Genomic DNA, 21,212 nt, shown 5'->3' with positions numbered 1-21,212 from the left:
AACAAAATATGCAACTTAAGCCCGAGCAGGGCTAAGCCGCCGAGGTGGACAGGATTACCTGGGGGCTAGCCGGGACAGGCATCAGATTGTACTGTCATAAAGGGCCATTAGCCTCTTGGCAAACTGTACCTCAAGCCCAAGATGACAGAGCTTTTCAAGACGGACAGGGAGGAAAATATGAAACTTAAATTCGTCCTGACAGACGTCTCAATGAGTGAGAGCCCCGGAAAAAATGGATTTGTAAAGCAAAACAAACATGAGCAACTTTTTTATTCGTCTCATACTTAAAGGATTTAAAATTTCTCCATAGAATAATCAATATCCAGTGTTCTCTTCTGGATGTAAGGATTTGTATGAAAAGAGAGGCCAGGTTTCCACACAACACACAATGGAGTAGACTTACTGACTGGCTGGGATTAAATTTAATACAGGATCTTGACAGACATATCCTGGAAGCATATCACTCTCTCCGCAGATTCCCTAGGAGCAAAGCTTACATGTTTTCTCTTGGATTTGCCTCATTAATTGTCCAGTTAAGCTCCTTTAATCCACGATGATCACTTTCTTTTTACGTCTGAGGGCATTTTCTTTGAGCTCAAATATCTCGATGCCCTCTTGTCTTGGAACTTCACAGCTCGTAGGACGAAATTAAACGCAAACTGAAAGCACACGCTCAGGTTTGAATGGAAGGCTCCGTTTTACGGCAGTAATGGCAGCAAAGGAGGGGGTAGTTGTTTAGACAAAGTGACCACAGGTATAACGAGTATACACGGCTAGACGACACAGCAGAGACAGCTGTCTTTCACTGTCACTTTCTCTGTGTTTCTATGTGGAAGGAGAGGTCTAGTCTGTTATCTTTGGGAGGTGATCTGGATTATTTGGTGTGACACACACACACACACACACACACACACACACACACACACACACACACACACACACACACACACACACACACACACACACACACACACACACACACACACACACACACACACACATGCTACAACCACATGGCTCGTGATATGGCCCTCAGGCAGTGCACAGAGAGGGACAGGATGGATGCAGGTGTGTGTGTGTGTTGGGGGGGGGGCCCTGTCAGACTGGCCAGGCAGGCTTCTGCTGGAGTCGTCCTCTGCGTCCCCTGTCTGTCTCTCTCACTGCACTTACAGCGGCTGCCAACCCGTCCTTTTCCCAGAGGGCTTTGTGAAAGGACAGAAATGTGATGCTGCTACTTAGACACAAGTTGCGGTGGAGTCTGTCTGCGTCGGCCATGTCGTATCTCCCCAAACCCCACCCTCCCGCCTCCTCCTATTTTTCCCTGAGCAGGGAGACTCCAGGCGCCAGGCTCAATGTAACTGCAGTCTCAGGTATGCTGGGTGGACAGTGCAGCGGCTTCCCAGGGCTTCACCTGCACCTGACACTGAGTGATGCGGGCACCAAGAGCAGCTATACCTCAGGTGGGGGTGGCGGGGGGGCAGCTCAAAGCAAGACAATCCATCATTCATAAAGTTCACCCATAACAGGACATGTGAGTGAAATAGCCTCTCCTCCTGCCATTATAGCTTGTAGTCTCATTAACTTTGATCACGGTCAACACTTCAACGTTAGTCTCCTATAAAGGTCTTTCTCCTATTTTAAGTTGTAATATATCATGTTATTTAACCTGACTGATCGTCTCTAGTTGTTAAGCAGATATTCCATAATCTCATGCTATCAACTGCTGAATCTTTTTATATTATAAACTTTTTCCAACATGAAAAATATTAATTTTAATCCACTGTTTTTATAAATAGGGTTGCTATTATACTCTGTTGCCAGGCATGTTTCAATCAAGCAACTCAGTTATAGAACACGCTTATGTAAAGCAATGGCAATATCATGCAGCACATTTACTTTGTTACTACACTTGAGTACATTTTTCATGTACTTAACTTGACTTTTACTCCACTATATATAATTAAATGATGTGAAAATGTAAATGTTTTCAGTAGCATCATCTGCAGCATTCTTTATTAATATTAGGAGTCTGTATTATTCTTGACAAAGTCAACAATGTAGCATAGGCCACACTCATTAAGTATACTTTTACTTATAATAATAATGATATTTAAAGTACATTTAAAATTAAGTACTTACTTTAAACATGTATAAAATTTCATGTGATACTTTTACTTAGGTACATTTTTGTGTATTTACTTGTACTTAAGCAAAACGTTTGAGTACTTCCTCCACCACTGATGTTAAATGTGAGCAGATGCATAGCATGTCACCTCTTCCTTTTTTTGATTGGTTCATTTGATTCTAATTTGGGTGAAGGATCCTCTTTTGATTAAAACCAATTGTTGTGCATGTTTCTACATCCAAATGGAATCAGGCCATTTAAACACAGTGGTATTTACTTCCTGCCCTCTCTCTCCCTCCAAGTCTTGTTCCTCTTTCCTGCAAATGTTGTGGCATTGTCATGTGTGGAGGCTTAGGGCGATTACAAAATAATTTGAAAATAGAATAAGTATGCAGGGCCTAAGTTGAGGTTTGCTCCGTCTGTCAATGTATGACAGCTGCAGAGCAATTTTCATTGTGGTGCGAGTGGTTTTGTGGTAGAAGTGCACTCTCATTTATCTAAAATACATCCTAAGCTGTGGCTAACGCTTCATTATTCGAGCAGGCCACATGGGTTGCGTTGTGCATTTGCTCCTAAATGAAAAATCTTTGGCGAAATTTGCCTGACTTTAGTGCATATGTTTTGAGGAAAGCGATGGGGCTTTTGTGGTGGTGTCACAGAGAGAGAGAGAGAGAGAGAGAGAAAGAGAGAGAGAGACTGTGTCCGGGAAAGGGGGAAACAAACGGGAGAGAAATTCGGAGAGGCAGAGAGAAAGAGTGCTCTGTTATCCAAAATATTTCGCAAGTGTTTTCTAAGCATTGCTCCACTCTTCCAATGTCAAACCACTGTTATTGAAAACCAACCGTGCTGAAAACTGGGAAACAAGCAAACACATGCTTTACAGTAGTTCTGGTTTTATCTGTAAAGCACTGCACTGATCAGGGTCTGGTCTGCATAGTTTTTTGAAAATGCCTTCATGTAAAACAAAAAGGTACATCAACAGTCATACAAATACCCCAAATCTACACAACGCCATGGACTCCAGGTTATATTTTCGTCCTCATAATGCTTTTTTATGGCTCATGTTAAAGTTACAACCACATTTATGCGGGAAATCAAACTTTCCCTCATTCTTTTTTCTCCAGAGTGAAGGTTGTGGTTTTTTAAACTTGTCTTCCCTCCTCACTGTGCTTGCACAATGCATAAGAAATACATTGATATTTATGTTGGACTTTTGTTATATTGATATTTATATCGCCCCAGCTCTACAGGTAAACAGCACAAAGCCTACCAGGAGGAACTGGGGGAACTCTCCTTAGCTGAGCTGCTTGTCCCTCTGCGTTCCAAAGTGCAGTCGAATGAACTCACAGTCCCAGTTGAAGGGGATGTGCTGGTGGCTTGTCTTCTGGATGAAGACCTGCTTCACATCCTCTGCAGGGGAGGCAAGAAAGAGACAAGCTTCAATTAACTGACACAAAAATGTTTTATTATAAGGGCCGTAACTGGATCGACACTAAATGACTAATGTAGTTTTTGGAAACACGGGAACTAATGTCTCTATGTGTTTTTAAAAAGTCAAGGTAAACTTTATTGTCACTCAGACCATACAACAAGAAATGCACAGCAGAACGAAATTGCGTCTCTCCCAGCTCCATGTGCAAACACAAAAAGACATATAAATATATTAATATAAAGTATATTAATATAAAGGGCCCATTCTAGGGTAAATAAAACAACAATTTGTATAATTTAGATGAAACACACTTGTGAAAACATCACTAGGATTATTTTATATTCAATTTCTGTCAATAGATCCCTCTCAGCTAAACATAACACACTGGACCTTTAAGGCCTAAAGACAAACTAAGCCATACAAAATTGCACGTTATTTCAAAGTGGTTGGATAATTGCACAGACACTGGTGAATTTCTTTTTTTTGCTGCGCATGTGTTGTCAAACTGATGTTGCTATTTTCGGAGTTGGCTCGTGTTGAGACTTTCTGCAGCGCATGTGTCGTTGCTTTGATGAAGTTGTTTTATTAATTTGTTTCCCCTCTATTTGCATGTGTTGATCTCTCTCGGCCACCGTAGACATTTGCCTCATCGTGCCTCGGACAGAGCGCTGGTTTCTGCTGCTGCTGCTGCTCTTGCGCAGTTTACGCAACCTCCACATGCTCGAACATCTCTGACGTAGCAGGCGTAAGGTAGGAGGGAGCCATTCATTCACCAACAACAGCAACACACACACACACACACACACAGAGACAGACAGACAGACAGACAGACAGCAGCGCTAACATGTCGGAGAAGAAGCAGACCGTGGACCTGGGTTTACTGGAGGAGGACGATGAGTTTGAAGAGTTCCCAGCAGAGGGTAAATAGCACACATGTCACTGTGTCTTGTTTTACGTGCTGTGATCGAACTGACGTAGTTTTCAGAGCAGGGCCCCGCGGCAGTGACTCAGCTAGCCAGGGCCGTGTTAGCGTTAGCATTAGCTAGCGAATTTATGGGTAGCCATAGTCCGCTGCTTTAACCATATGGATGTATTGATAGTACGAGGCTCCATTGACGTAAATGTCAGTAATTGTGTTTAAATAGTCTTTAGTTCGTCCTCGCCTTTTCCCCTGCGTATGTTCTTTCGTTTGTCTTGCTAACGGCTGCTAGCTACCTAGCATGGTGGTAGCATAGCTAACAGTCTGAGGTGTTAGCCGCTCAGGTAAACACAGATTAAGAAGACTTCGTCATCTGTATTGTTTAAGATTCTTGTGCCGTGTTTGAGAATCTCATACTAATGTTTTAAAAGAGGATTTGTTTGTGTAGTGTGATGACGTTGTTCCCTCTGCCTGCTCTCCACAGATTGGACGGGGCTGGATGAAGATGAGGATGCTCATGTTTGGGAAGACAACTGGGACGATGACAACGTAGAAGATGATTTCTCAAACCAGCTGAGGTAAGCGGAGGAAAGCTACAGATCGATTAACCACGTTGGCGTGTCTCAATCGTAGTTGTTCTGTCAAGCTTTAATTTTTAAATGAGCCTTAACAAGAATGTGTGAGTGAGGAATAACAAGCAAGAGATTGTGTTTATATATAGATGTGCTCAAGTCAAATTACTCACTGATCATGAGCTGTTTTGCTCAGGCCTCCAGTCCACAACTTTTTTCCTATGACAAACGAAACACTTGGACACGGCTTGAGTATTATTTTTTCATTATTTTGCAGTTGAAGGAATATTCACATCAGTATATACTTTTTAATCATCTTTATTGTGAGATTTCATTTTTGTATTATTAATATTTTCAGCAGCCGTCAGAGGCAGCAAAATAACAATAAATTTAACTAATTTTTCCTTTACATCCTTCAAATTGGTAAATGTAGTGAATATATCGCATATAAGACTGCACAAATGCTTACTTATTTAATAGAAACCAATTATTGCAGATTAACACAATAATCCCTATATTTTCATCCCAATTTTCTACACATTTTTATGGGAAATTTCTCTAAATCGGAAGAATGGACAACCACAATATGCTTATAATGCAGAATTATAATCTTCTATGATTTATTAAATCTATTCCTGAAAGCTTCATAATGCTAATGGGACAAAAATAAGTGAACCCCTGGAGTAAATAACTGACCAGAACCTTATTTAGCAGCTGTAAGATCAAACAAGTACTTTCTGTCGTTGTGGATCAGAAGTGCACAATGTTCAGAACGGTTCTTCCTTCAGAACAGTTCAATCATATTTTTAAGATGTCTGATGTGAACATTCCACAGCGTCTCTACTGGGTGAAGGTCTGTTCTCTGACTGGGCCAATAAAAGTAAACTTGATGTAAATTTAATAAAAGGCGATGATCTCTGTGCGCAGCAGTGCTTCTCCTTGGTGTCAGCTGGTAAATACAATAATGAATTGTAGCGCACACTAGAATGTAAGGATTGTTACTACTTATTCAATAAATATTAGTATTTAGAATCACAAAATGACAGAAGGAGGAGCCAACAACGTTTTGAATATCGACTGACTTTCTGTATCATTCAATTATAAACTTTGGAATTATTTTCCTCTTCATGGTGTTGAGCTATTCAGGGCTACTTCCCTGTCATGATGCTGTTGTCATGTTGGTATAAAGTGCCCTTTTTACTCCATACGTAGAGCTTCTGTTTTCCTGGACAATTCAGCCTTTGTTTCATCGGTAAGAAAAGAATGCTCCTGAAGTGTCGTGGAGTGTTGAGGTTTCTTCGGCAAACTTCAGGCCTCAATAAAGTTAGTTAAGGAGAGCAGCAGCTTCCATCATGTAACCATGCAGCAGGATTTACAAATGATCGACTCATGGATGTTGATGTTGACCTGCTCTGGTGAATTTTAAGCTTTTAGGTTGTTTTTAACCTTACTGAGCATTGGCTGAACTCACTATTAATATTAATATTAAGGCTTTTGTATATCATAAATCGAGGGGTTCGAATACATTTTTCAACCTACACTGTTCATGTTTGAATAATATATTCATTACGGACAAGGACAACTCAACGATCTTTGTGTTAATGGTTAAAATTAATTATTTGTTTTTAACTTGGATGAAGACGAGATCCTGATTTTAAGACAAATACAGAGGAAATCACACCCTTTACTTGCCTTTTTATATATCAAAGTTTCATCATAGGATCTGTTCTGCTTTAAAGGTTTAACTCTCACTCTTATTGAATAATCAATAACTTAATAGGAAAGTGGCTGGTCTGTTTTTATTGGAGTACACTCCAGACAGTAATATGCTATTGTTTTATTTAGGCCAATTATGACAGATGTGCTATTAAGTTATTTCTTAAAGATATCATTATTGTTAAAGGGCATACAGCTCCCATATATATGTAATCATCGAATCCATAGCTGCACACATTATGCAATATTTATATGTATTTTTTCACTCCCATCTCTTAATGGTTCTCACAATCAATAGAGGGTACTTATGCTTCAGCCACCCACCTGTAATCATCTCTACTGACTTGATTTTTCTATTTTTCTTTTTCCTCCCCGCAGAGCCGAGCTGGAAAAACATGGTTACAAAATGGAGACATCATAGCGGCTGACGTGGCCTCTATGTATACGATGACAGTGGATATGGACATTTCTGTTTGAATAGAACCGGTAGACCACACATCACCGGAAGATATTTGACGACGTGAATTTGTTTCTTTTTTGTAAGAAATATGGATAAAAATAAACAGTTTGGAGATTAAAGTTCATTTGATTGTTTAACTGACCAACAATACTGCAGATGTTTAGACTATGATTTTTACACATGATAAATTTATAGTTTATTTGAGCTTTTCTGTTATCCAGCTCTTATTGAAGCTGTTTTTTTCTAAATCTAAAACTTTGCATTTACTATTTCTGTATGGAAGACTCCTCAGGGTTTGGCTGCGATATCTGCAATTTACTGTCTTTGTTAAGAGCTGCTGAGTCAAAACAGCCTTCCTGCAAATGGACGTCTTATGAACCTGGGTCACGTTGAGCATTTATTTTGGATTACATGAATTTTGCACGATATTGCTCAAGTTCAAGAGCTAATATTTTGAAGCAACTGTGTATTTACGTATGCTTCCTTTTATTGAATCTGTCAATGCGATGTCTCCACGTGAGAGGAAGACAAAAAGTATACACAAGCCGTAAAGAAGATGTATGTTAGACGTGCGCAGTGGAAGTGTGCACAATGCAAACAAGTGTGTCTAAGTACTTGTGATGCATGCTACACACAAGGCAGCTCCTTTGCCCTGTGCTGTATGACATCCCCCTTTCCTCTCAGCCCCACAGTGCTGGGCCGAGTCCCTGAAGGAGAGATTATCCACTGCCGTGTTTGTCAGAGGCAGGGAGGGGGTCTCAGCATGCGGTCTCCCAGCCTGCCTTGCCTGGGCCTGCCCCTACTGCCAGCCAGGCCCTTCTCTTCCGCTTGGCACAGCGGGGACTCTCGTACTGAACCAGAGGCCAATTTATCCCCTCCACACTCCCCCGGCAAAATGATTTCTCTCAGTGTTTTGTCGACTCTCAGTCCCAGGGTCCTAATGAGGTGAAATGGATGCCAGTAAGACCAATGCTATGAAAGCAGTTTCCAGCCTGAAAACAACATATATCTTCCTCCCGTAGAAGAGGAAAGTAACTTAAATACATCGATTTAAGCACAGTAATCAAGCACAATAATTATTTCCATTTTGTGCAACTTTCATCAAATTAATACGTTTATATATTTGTTAAATTTATCAAATTTGTCTAGTTTTATATGCAAAATACATTAAAGCCTAAATGTCACGAGGTGTTCGCTTCACATAAGTGTTCATACACTGTTAAAGTTACGCATCTCATGAAGAAGCAAGAGAAGGAGACATTTAACCTGTTTTTCAAATGGAAATAAGGGTTTTCTAGATAGAAGTGTTTGTATATAAAAGTATGAAACCATAAAAAAAGACAGCATTCATAAAATTAAAACTTAATTCAGCAAAATACCAGAAACGAGATGATCTGCATGAGAAACCAGCACGATTATTCAAACTAAACTGGTTTACTTTATTCATTTAACACAAATCATTAAAATTATGAGATAAAAAAAATACTTTTTCCATTTATTTACTAGTTTCCTTAATATAATAATTCTACAAACTTAGCTAAGAACTGACTGTGCTTCCTGAACACCGGAACACCCCAAGTTAACATTAAAAATATAATCTATAACACAAAAAATAATGGGTCATATGAATCACGGCAAATTCTAACAATTATACAGTGGAATTTGAATACAATATGGGTTTTATGTAAGTATTGCTTCTTATGAGGCTGATCTTTTATGTTAGGATATGTTTCCATCGCTGCGTTGTGCCTGTGTGTGGCCTTTCATTCCAGATTCTTGTGCTCTCCCCTTGTGGTGCTTGTTCACTGTTTGCTGCTTTGCACGTGTTAGTACTTGGAAAGAGTTCTTCGGCACTTCAAAGTGTTGCGCTCAGATTTTGGCATTAAAGGCTGGAAAAGTAAGAAGTGGAAATCTGTTTGCCCAAGCCTTGCGTTTAACTGTTGGCAACTGAAAGCACGCTGACAAGCATCTGACAGTCTCTCGATCTCTTCTGGGATAACACAGAATCCCTGTTTACTACTGGTTATTATCCCAATCAACTGCATATTACAGCCCAACAGCTCTCCTGAGTGCACGGCCCAGATTGCGTTTGAGAGACGATGCTCCGGCTCCCACTGATATGTGTCAATAAAGAAAATAAACATTTCGCCAGCGCCGCAGGAAATAAGTGATCTGATCTGACTCATCCATATGGGACACTAAGGCCTATTTATGTCCCTGGAACCAGGGGCCCTGGGCCAGATGATTATTCTAAGGGTTGCGAAGTCAGTGAAGTGAGAGAATCGGTAAGTGAGAGCAACAGAGGAGGACCTGTGACCATTTTGTTTGTGCTGAAAGCGTAAGATTGGTCCCTTGTGTTTGACGCCGCGAGGGCCTCGATGGGCCCTCAGTGTTCAGCCCCACACGATCGCCAGCCTTTTCAGTGTCTCCGCTCGTTCTTTGAACCCATCTAGCGATGACTTCAATTTGGCCGAGCATTTTTGTCGTTCCTTTGTGACCCACATGATTCAGCTCGACATGTATCGACCCCCTCAATTGAGGGAGAACGATAAAAAATTGTGTATATTTTAAAATCTTATGAAACCATTTAGACAGTGGATTATTCTTTTTTTAAATGGCAGTTCCGTGTCCTTTTGTTAGCAATAGGAAGTTTTAGTCTTCCGACAGAAATCCAAGACACGCGTCACACTTTCCCCAGATTATTTTCATGGCAACAACAGAGTGCAGCAAATTCTGTAAACTGACTCTTTCTGAAAGTCCGGATTCCTTGAAAATCATATTCTTATTTGCAAATCGTTTTCTTTTATACCCACACAGCTCGAAGACCACATGACTCGGTGCGGCAAAGCAGTCAATGGAACTGCGGCGAGCACCATTTCATAATACTTCATGTTGGGAGATGGCAGATCCATTGTTCTCAAGCCCCACGAGCCTGTGGGCGAGAGTCCCTGCTGTGTCTCCACTGAAGAAACACACCAGCCTCCCAGGCAGCATATTCCGCTCTATTCTGCACACACTGGAGGCTACTGTGACCGTTCCAGCTCTCTCCCCGCCGCTGCAGGCCCCTGCTCTCTCTGCGTCTCCCCTCTCCATTCCCTTCACCGCTGAGCCGGGGTGAAGATGAAGCTGTCACTGCACAGCTAGGAAGCATGCAGCTGCTACTATAATAGCCCTAATTGCACGTTTCTTTTGTTGGGCTGAAATTAGCAGAGGGGCTACAATACTACCACCAAAGCCCCCCCAAAACCTCCAAGTAAAGATGGAGGGGAGAGAGTTTAAAAAAAAAAAAAAAAGACACTCAGGGGTGCGTTCACCAGTGAGACTGCCAACCCCACCGCCGAATGGCCCACACCTGCACACTAGCACCCCCGCTAAAGTAAACACAGATAATAAGGTATAATTACTTTAGAAAATAATAACGAGGAGCACCCCTCCAGACCCCCCTGCTCCCGGTGACAAAGGGCTGCCTGTTTATTGTGGTAGGTGAAACAGCCCCAAAGGACGCTGTCGAGTGCCCTATCAAAAGACCTGAGGTCCCCTTATAGGACAGCCATCAGTGTCAAGGAGGACTGGGGCTTTTAAGTCTGTTCTCCCCTAACTGCCTCAATTAACCAGTGTGGATTGACCACAGGCTAGTTTTTCAACCCCATTCATCCTCATCAAATTGATCCTGTGTTGTCCTCAATGGGTTCCCCCCTTTTCTTTGTGATCAGAAGAAACCAATGGAAAAATTATACAAATCATGTCATGTGCACAGTGAAATAACATTTGAACCTTTTTTATATAAAGTATTTGTATAGAAAAGAGCAAGAACATTGTGCTGATGTGCAAAATAAATGTAAGGAATAATGCATTGTATAGTTTGTTTCTTTGCTTATAGATATTCTCTCAGGACAGTTGCATGAAAATATTGTAATGAGTCAGAAGATAACAGGTCATTGTGGGAAACTGCCATCTGACGGTTTGCTTAATTTAGCTTAGCTTAGCATAAACGCTGGGGTCCAGACAGAGACTGTGTATAAAGACAAAATCCCCCAAAAGATTATTACGTTTAGTTGCACTAGTAGTTTGGCTTTTTTGAAGCAAATTGTACTTACTTGATTCTTGCTGTTCTGGGTTTGTACCCTCGTGGCTGAATGCACTTATTGTAAGTCACTTTGAATAAAAGCGTCAGCTAAATGATATGTAATGTAATATAAAGATGGACGTCGTGTCTCTACTTCCTCCCACTATCTTATTCGAGAAAATATTTGATGTGTACTTTTTAGTTTTTTCCCTATCCCATTAATTAACATGGAGGAGAAATGTATGACATATAGGTGGCAATTGAGACATTTTGGCTTCAAGTTTGGGGGTGTGGTCATGTCGTCCATCTTTATATACAGTGGTTGCAGCCAAAAAGTAGGTTGGCACATGACCTTCTGCGACGTTGTCCATTGTCATTCTTTCAAGTAAGTTTTTGTAGGAAGCAAACAGTCATTTTGACAAGAGCCATGCTTGCTGCTTCCCCCCAGTTCCAATGCTTAGCTTAGTAAACTGGCTGCTAGCTTTAGCTTCATACTTACTGGACAGATATGAGAGTTGTATCATTCTACAATCTCTCCATCAGTTGGGGAATGAGCATGATAACCAAGATGTTAAGCTGTTTCTGAACCTTTCTTTACTTGTGTGATGAAGGCTTCCCTGTGTGTACGCTTTGTCAATGTAGATTCTACACACGTCATTTCAATCTCCAAAATCCAGAAAATAGCATAAACTGACAGTACTCTCTTTGATCTGTAGAAACCTAAACACGGCTCCACACTGAGCACCAAGCTCCATACTCTGACCCAAAATGTCATACTTGTGGTTGAAGGGTAACATAAATACATAAAATGGAAAAGGTTTTACCCCACCTAGTTACACAACTAACGGATACAATATTCATATTATATTTCATGCTTTGCACTGAAATTTCCGTGTTTTTCTGGCGTCATCAAATCCCAGCTGAAAATGAGGATAAACTCCTCTGAGCATGTGAACATGACACTGGGTAGTTCAGACGGTATGGGATCACGCAGCGGCCTCACTGTCACTTAAACCTGCCTGAAATTTAAACCGATCTGACATGTTGGCACACAGAAAGAAACAGATGGGTATGTTTCAGTTTAACGCTATCCCCGGTGCTTGAGCCACTATGAAAACACGATTGTGGTTTGACGTCAGGACGGATTACGAGTGCCCTGTTTCAGCCGGGCTGTTTATGACACGAACCATCCTGCAGGTCTTCGACAGATAAGTATAATTTCCCAAAAGCAAAAAAAAAAAAATGCACAGAAAATAAGGTACATGCTTGTTTATAATATAAGATTTGAGATGGTCAAGTTACACTGAAATACATATTAAAATGTCTTAAGTTAAGTATTAAACGTTAAATAACTAGTTTTAGCTAAATTACACTTGTCTATAAAGATGGACAATATGTCTACACCTCAAAAGTGAAGCCAAATCGCCTCCTGGGGGCCGGCTGCAGTAAAGGTCACACATCCCACCTCCTCGATTTTAGCCGATGGGATATGGACCAAACACTGGTGTATGTTCATTTTTGGTTGGTTTGGTTTTAATTAGTTATTTGATCCTATGATAACGGATGAGACATCAGGATTGACAGCTGAGATTGACTTGATTGACCAGTCGCTACTGCGGCAACCATCCCTGATTGTCACTGCGTATACTCCGGCTCCAAAAAGTGTTGGAGACGATGGAAACGTGAGTTGGGGAAAAAAACATATGATGTGCTTTATTCTTCCATGAACACACCAATTAAACCACAAACCTGTCTGAGGTAGAAACTCTCACTGAGTAAATGTTTTGCATCTATTTAACACACAGTCTTTGTGGAGTCCAGTACTTTTACCAACACAATGGGGGGGTGGGGGGTAATAGCTGCTGTGATTAAGGGTCTAATGTAAAGTGAATCAGTGCTGCATGTGAGTCATCTCCACGCTATCATTAAACCACAATGTGCAACCGAGCCGAACGGCCCTGCGAGGATGGCAGCGTGTTTTTAACTGTGACGTCTGTGGCAACAACACCCCCTGCTGCGTTTCCTTCCCGTATGCCCAAGATACCTGGCAATTAGGGAGTTTGTTGTCTACTCTCACTCCCCGATTTTTTACCCCCTCATCCACTCCCAAGCCTCCGATATTTGAACACACTGGATCAGCCACCCACCTGTCCTGCTGCACTTAAAAGCATTGGACAGTGAAGGAAGAGAAATTAACAGGGGGGACCATTTAGACACCGGAGAGGCTTTTTCCGTCCGAGCAGTAAAGCATGCTTGATGGTGTTATCATCTCTGGTGAATTATCAGGCCTCTGATAATTGTAATTAATCAATCATCAGGCTCACTCATGCAATTCCATGAAACCCAGCATCACTGTAGATCAACCTGAGCAGTATTGACCTATGAGAAATCAATGTGCAACCTGCATGATCCAAGGCGATAGCTAGAGTTTCCTTCACTTGGATCAAGTAATTAGAACACGGTTAATTAAACGCTTTGGTATCTGCATCATAACCACGCGAGGGAGGGAAACAATTGCAGGAAAAAGTCCATTAAAGACCTTTAACATTGTACAATTCAATTCAAGTGAACATTAAAAAAAAGCTTGCAGTACAAATTCCCTCCCCTAATTCACATCGATCATCTTCACTGCGTCCAACCGAGAACGTCACCACTTCACTGTGTGGCCGGGTTCAAAACAATAGCACATGTTAGAAAAGAGAGCGCAATGACAGACAAACTCATAAAAGGGGACGCAATATTTTCTCCCTCTCTCTTTTACTGTCTTTGCCTTTCGTTACTGTCTTTCTCGCTCCCTCACACACACGCACGTCTGGGTGGGAGGCCTTGGCCCAGACACAGTCAACTGGTCCCAGTCCCAACAAGGAAACAATTAATCATGTGTGAGCGGCTGTCTGAGTGTCTGCTCTCTGGACAACAACAACACTCAGCCATTTATCTCCCCTCAAGGCAGGACAGCCGGCCAGCACACCACGCAGGCATGCACCCTGTCATCCACACACACACACGCACACAAACACACACACACATACACACACAGATGTGCGAGAACAAAAATGCAACAGACTCACTTTCACTCAAATGTACAAGAACACCCACATGCAAAGTGTAACTACACATGCACAGACAACACATCAATACAAGCACTTACACACTACACTTACACAGCAGAGGAGATGTGAATGACATTTTTGTAAAGCAAGGACACACACACACACTCGCACAGGTGCTTGGTGTTTCGTCATCCTAATCAGATGGATGTCAGCACTTCCTAATGGCCATGCTGACAAATACAGGAGCTACACACTGCTATCTCACTACAACATTTCTGAGATCAAACACAGACTAAAAGAACTTGAGTTTTATTTCATAGTTAATTTTGAGTTCTGCTGCCGCCTTTGATAGTTCAAAGGCTGTTTGCTGTTCAGCTGGGAAAAACCGAATGGAAGGTCTGAGTTATTTCTCTTGCACTCTTCTGAGATGAGGGCGCAAAGCTGAGTTGACAGTCATTTCACTTCAGGAAATGTAGTCCTCTCTAATTTAACTCCTGGTCTTCCGACGTGGCAAGGTAGGTTAGGAGTGAGCTAAAACAGGCGAGACTTAGCGAAACGAAATAGGAAATTTGTCGTTTATTTCCCAGTTCTGCATCTAGCTCAGACAGGGGCTGGTTTGTGAGCGTGGGCGTGTGGGTGAGCCTTGCGGAGTATCCCAACATCTGTGTCGGTTTGAAAGTGTGTGTCTGTATACTCGTGAATCGATGCGACTGTGTGTGCATCTGTATATGTGTTAGTGCATGTCCAGTGTGGTGAAAAAAAAAAAAAGGGGGCTCCAAAAACCTCAAGTGGTGCAAACAAAGAGGCCGGTGTGTGTTTCAGGATGGGGCATCTGGATGGCATCAGGAGAGCCTGGCAGATTGGTAGTGACACAGGTTACTCCTGAGGTCCCTGGTGAGAAACGTACCACAGTCTGCAGCGGAGAAAGAGCTTTGAAGCGCTATTTCAAAAAAAGATAGTAAATAGGAAAATAAATGCATCTGCATTCTGGTGTTTTTATGCAGATAGTTTTTTTTTTTCTTTTCAGTTTTACACCACCCACTTCTGAGTGAACTTTGCAGGTGAACCATTGATAAGACTTGAGCTGCTTTTATACATGCGCTGAAGTTCGGACAGTTTCCGCAGGGGCTGTATGTGGAAAACAAATGTCTGGGTCAGTTGCTCCGGACATTTTCTGGAACAATTCCTGCTAGAGGGCTTTGTTGATAATGTTTCTAACACGCGAAGGATGCAAAACTGGAAGAATACAGATATCTCAGGATGGGAAAGGATTGTCAGAAAAGTAGAATACAGAGAAGAAGATGTCACCTTGGAAAGACAACGACATGCGAAAAGGGTCGACGCCAGTGTAGATGCGCTGTAAAAAATTAAATAAACATCAGCAGAATTCATACGTTACGTGAGTGACAACAGACAAACATTGTCTTGTCTTCTTAATAGTTTGACATTTTGGCAGATACTTATTTTGTGTTTGTTTGATCTGTACAAAACCGAGGTATGAAATCAACACTGGTTTTAAAGGGGCTCAGTGTCTTAGATAAGGTGCAGTGCAGGGATCAAAGTCTAAACCCACATCTATAGAATAAGTCATTCAAACACATTTAACCACACAATCCGTGTTACAGTCTAAAACTTCCTGCACCAACTTGAACTTCAATTAAGTCATTTAGACAAACACAACCATCCTTTCCTCTGGATCCCTCCTTCACTCTCAGGCCAGGTGGCAGCTTGACAGGAAGAGGAACAGGAAAGGACTTAAAGATTTGCTGCTGTTCACGTTCTCCTTCAAACACAACCCCCCTTGATCAGTTCCCACAATACTCCGTCGACATGAGGCCTCTGTGATCAGTGGTTATGAGAAAGCGCAGGAATCTGACCGACAACTGCCTCAACCAGGGGAAGAAGAAGGGGAATAAAAAGAGTTAAGCCTCCTCTTTTTCTGTTTCTGCCACCTATTCCCCGCCCTCATTTCCTCAGCCTGGTCGCTCTGCGTTAGCGGGGGCATCTGGGTTCATTTATCCCAACCCAGGCAGGCTGGAGGACCCCTGTGCCCTCTCTGGTTGCAGGGTATGAGCATGCTTCAGTGTGGGTCCTTGTTGTTGTGAAAGAGAAGAGCTGGCCTGTCTGGACCATCTCAAAAGCCCACATCCCCCCAGACCCCCTGCTCCGCCAGGCCCGCCGCCCATCCCAGATGCCCTTAAGCATGGTTAGTGTAGCGCTTCATCTGAACTGAAAGATACTAAACAGATTCATCCAGAAGCTACGGGGGAGACAGGCCGCCTTGAGGTTTAGGAGGGTTTCACGGCAGATGGAAAAGAGGGAGGGTGTGCAGAGGAAGCAAAGTTGGTGCTTCAAATAATGTGTGTGTGTGCGTGTGTGCGTGCGTGTGTGTGTGTGTGACTGTCTCACATATTTATGGATGCCCACGTCGACATCTGCATAATGAGACAAGCGGATATACACAGCATCCGAAATGTGTGTGTGCACAGGAAATGCCCTCCCATGTCCCGGGACCGCAGGTGAAGCGACTGAAGTGGCGTCCCCCCTTCAGCTCGACACTGGTTGGTATATAACGCGCGGTCCACTCTGTGCCAAACGTCAGCCCGGGTTATCAAAGCGCACGGCTGAATGGAAGCAGAGTGAGTCTGGCTGGTTACTTAAAGTCGTTGAGAAGTTATTCAAACACCCAGTTATTATGGTGTAAACAAAGGCAGCTTGTCACACTCTATTACAGATATGGTGTTTACAAGAATGCCACTTTAATGCAGTGCATATTATGTATGATGACTAAGGATAGTGTTTGACAACCGACTGATTGGAGAAATGGAAGTGGACTATAAGAGGCATTGTTTTGTCTGTAGACAGGCTGCAGAGACTAGAACGCTGTTTTGCAGATATGCTCCCTATAAAGAGAGGACTTAATAGCCTCTGTGTATTAGCACAACAAAATGTCAAAATGTGCCTTGTGAGTACAGGATATTAGACGAGAGAACGGTGACTTCATTAGAACGGCTCCACCTCTCTGCTTTCTACCATAATTTCTTTATATTAATTTCAATAATTTGTCTTTTATGCTAAACAGATTTGTCTTCAGTCATCCCACACCGTCCGGGCAGTCTGCCTACTGTGTGGTTTTGGTGACTCTCCTACGTTATTGAAAATGTTTGTTTTGGCAAGTGTGAGGGTTTGGTTGTTGCACAATGGGGATTGTTAATCTCTGATTAGAGGGAAAGAAAAGTGGTTTTAATCAAGTGGTTGCAAGTTCGAAGCCACTGCGTCGGTCAGCAGCCAAGTGTCCTGCTGATGTGTCTTTGAGCGAGACATCTAACTTCTCATACATGACAGGTCTGAATCAGCTGAAATTGTGAAAATTCTAAATCTAAAATCTAAAAAATGCTTAGAAGCATCGATATTAAGGGCCTCCTAACTCGGGACATAGAGCTAATCTGAAAGAAAAATACCCATTAATCTCCACTTTTAGATACTTAATATACTCTAATATGTGTGCCCACTGAGTTAAACACATTAAAGTCAATAATATGGGGTCATAAAAAGTAATTTTGCCTCTTTGTCTAAGGGTGGATATGATGAAACTTTGAGTTCTGTAGTATTTGACTTTGTTTTTCATCTTATTTTCAACTATTTCTTAAAAAACAGTGCCATGGCCTTTGGCCGATGTCCCATCCCTCCACCAAGTTGAATAGAAATCCATTCGTTTGTTTTTGCGGAATCCTGCTGACAAACAAACAAAGAGGTTATGTTTTTGCCCTTTCCTGTTTGTTGGTGTGTCAGCGGTAACAAAGTGGTAATCAATATCTGAACTTCCTGACATCCCTGCTTTACCCGAGGCACTCATGGCAACAAACTCAAAATGTTCAAAAATTGAATTTGATTAAAAACATTTTCCCCCCAAAACAGCTCAGAGCACTAAAACTACAATGTCTTTTTTTTTTTTACCCAAACAGGAGGAAGAGGACTTTTTGTAACATATTATTTCCAACAGCAGTATTTGTGGCAGCAGGAGGGTGTACACAGGATTGACTCCAAATCAACAACAGCATATCACCAGATTTATCATTTAAAATTACAAAGTGATAGATATATATATATTTCTCAGATATTTTCTGGCTTTGCGTCAGTTGACAGTGAAAGTGGAAGTATTCCCGAGCAGTGGAAAACAGGACAAAGCCACTGCCACAAGCGACCTCCTCCTTTTTTCAGGTCAAAAATGTCTTTCAAATTTGAATCTCATTACCATGTCATGAATACGTCTTTTTGGGAATCCATTAAGCTTTTCCTTCCTAAAAAATACAATAAGAAATCACATTCAACCCAAAAAGAAAAAGAGAACAAAGCCCAAACGAGAACATTAGGAGCTGCTTTAGCTCTTTGAGTCCCCTTAAGAAGAGGCGAGAAAAAAAAAAAGAGAAAGATGTGAGTGAGTGACAGATGATAGCAATAAAAGTAAGAACAAACTGGCCATTTTACTGCAGTAGGGCCATTTGAGAAGGGATTATTAACTTGTCAGCATTTCAAACTGAGACACAACTTTTTCTCCTGCAAAACACATCCCCATGTCTGTGTTACTTTTATTAGAAAGTCTTTAAACCTTTGACCTGGAGGGCCTCCATTATTGGCTGTTAATAGGGACATGCTGGTCAGCGGGGCGACCCTAAGTGCCCTATTAATCATTTGTTTAGAGCTCGGGCCCATTTTGGAAGCGCTGTGTTTAGCGTTTGCGTTTAAAAATAGGAGGAGGCCGATTGAGACAGCCGCCCGCCACTCGTTGCTCAAACTGTCAGGACGCGTGGGCCCTTGGGGACGCGGCAGGAGACGCCTCAGGCCGTGGAAGTTCAAAGGTCGGCAGGTTTATCATTATTACCCACTTATTGTGGCGACCGACAGCATCACTGTTAGTTTGATTGCTAAAAATAGAGGCTTAAGTGCCGCTCCAGGCGCGTGACGAGCAAAATCCTCTCCCGGTGTACATTTTGAAGGATTTTTCATGTAAACAGTCAAGAGTTTCATGTCAAAGTCGCAACACACTGTAGTTTATCTGCCTCAAGTAAATTTTGCAGTTCATGAATAATTCAAAAGAGCCAAGCGAATGCTGCTGCTGGCTTCCCACACTAAATGCCACAGGTAAGTGAGTTGTTTTCGGGCAGATTGACAGTGATGGGAAATAAAATGTCACGGGATCAAATCATTAATATCGTCAAATATTGTTATGTGACAGGAGAAAATACAGGTGTGGAGATTGCATCTGCTGATAAAACATTACTTACAGCCATTTTTCCAATAAGCGATGGACTCGGTGCTGTCAATATTTGGAGGGGATGTGAGGTATGCCCCGGCGAAGGCCATTTTGCGAGGAGCAGAGAGCCTGCTGGGAAAAATACAGTGGTTCATGCTGGGTCTCCGGGAAGCTGAAAAGCCACCAGCAAAAAGCTATGAATTATTCTGAGTGCAAAATACATTTTCTTTGAAGACTGTCGGGCCATTAGAGCCCTTTTGCTCCCTTTTAAATTGTTTTTATGCTGTGAGTAATGTTAACCTTCGCTTTTGTAGTCATGAAATTCTCTCTGCACCTTTTTTTTCCTCCTGGCACAAAGCACAGATGGGCTGGAAAAGTGAAAAGTGAGGAAAGAACTAAGGCTTTTATACTCGTGTCTACAGACCTATGTTCCTTAGTACATTAGAGACTCGATGTGCATACGAATCAATCCACACAAATGACATATAACCGTACGTATTCTCAGGCCCAGCATGAATATTGCAGAGAAAAACTTTGAAAAGAACTTTGATGATGATGGAGAAAGGAAACCATTTCACAGTAATGTCAAAGGAGCTATAATCAAGTCAGCACATACACTGTTGACCATGATAGCAGATTTTCAAAAATGGAAGTGGTCCAGTGGTTAACGTGATCCAGAATAGGCAGATTATGAGAGCATGGGCCCCTGGGCACATTCATGTAACACCAGAGCAACCTATAACTCCACCACAGAGGATATGATGTCGTCCCTGTCCATTTGTTTGTTGGTTTGTCCTTTTGTTTTTCAGCAAGATTACACAAAAACTAGAACAGATTTTGACGAAACTTTTGAAATTTTCACAGGAATCCATTCATGGATCTTGATTTAAAAAATCTGTCATATTTAGGGGAGTCATATTTGTGTGTTTGCAATTTGTTGCAGCTTGACCAAATTAAAGGGGACGTGCTCTGCCATTCTAGTTTGTTTGTATGTCAGCAGGATTTACGCAACAAACTGGAAGGGTGGAACATCGGCCAAGAAAAAACCTTTGGCACAAAGGGGTGGATCGAGAATAATTATTTTTTTTATCACTTCCTTTAACATTGTGATGTGGAACGTTGTTTTATTTTTTTTTTACATTTTCACCAATTACCTACGGAGCAATGCATCTTAGTCAGGGGCCAACACCTTGGGCCTGTAGCCAGTAGGTGATTTGTTTGGGGGATACCATCCTCTTTTAACCAGAAATGAATCCCCCTTTGATAATCTGCCACCATTGTTGATTGTTCTTGCACACTTAATATTATATGGTTGTTTAGGGAGAAAGTTTAACACAAGTCACGGAAATAGATCACACGCACACGCACACAGACCAGATGACCTCTCGTGCTCCGCACCACGTGCACAGCTGATCCTCTTTCCTCCTCCTCTCTGCAGCGGCGCGTGATCTCCATGGTAACGTTGTCACGCAGGAGGAAGTGGACGGGACGGTCTGACAGTGAGTCCGTTGAACAATGGCAGCTCAGGTAAGCAGCTGAGGAGTTTTCACTTTACCTCACACACACACACACGCACACGCACATCCCTCTGTCCTCTCCCGGGAGGGGGCTGCCT

General features: G+C 42.1%; 1 protein-coding gene and 1 long non-coding RNA gene across 3 annotated transcripts in view; both read left to right on the top strand.

Moving 5' to 3' along the window:
• Positions 1–4,258: 4,258 nt before the first annotated feature.
• LOC118125189 lies at positions 4,259–7,343 on the top strand. Its single transcript, XR_004698804.2, has 3 exons — positions 4,259–4,477; positions 4,961–5,054; positions 7,143–7,343. It is a non-coding gene; the product is annotated as an uncharacterized LOC118125189 (long non-coding RNA).
• Positions 7,344–21,035: 13,692 nt separating this feature from the next.
• Positions 21,036–21,212, top strand: part of LOC118124330 (calcium-binding mitochondrial carrier protein Aralar2) — a 48,336-nt gene continuing 48,159 nt past the window's right edge. For both annotated transcript variants that reach the window (XR_007034932.1, XM_047344061.1), the window contains exon 1: positions 21,036–21,124. Coding sequence is in view for 1 of the 2 variants with exons in the window: in XM_047344061.1 (XP_047200017.1) it covers positions 21,113–21,124 (12 nt within the window). In the remaining variant the exon portion in view is untranslated. The remainder of the gene's footprint in view (positions 21,125–21,212) is intronic.

This window comes from Hippoglossus stenolepis, chromosome 17 (genome assembly GCF_022539355.2).
Source record: "Hippoglossus stenolepis isolate QCI-W04-F060 chromosome 17, HSTE1.2, whole genome shotgun sequence".
In the NCBI taxonomy this organism is placed as follows: Eukaryota; Metazoa; Chordata; class Actinopteri; order Pleuronectiformes; family Pleuronectidae; genus Hippoglossus; species Hippoglossus stenolepis.
This window is presented reverse-complemented; position numbering and strand designations above follow the sequence as displayed.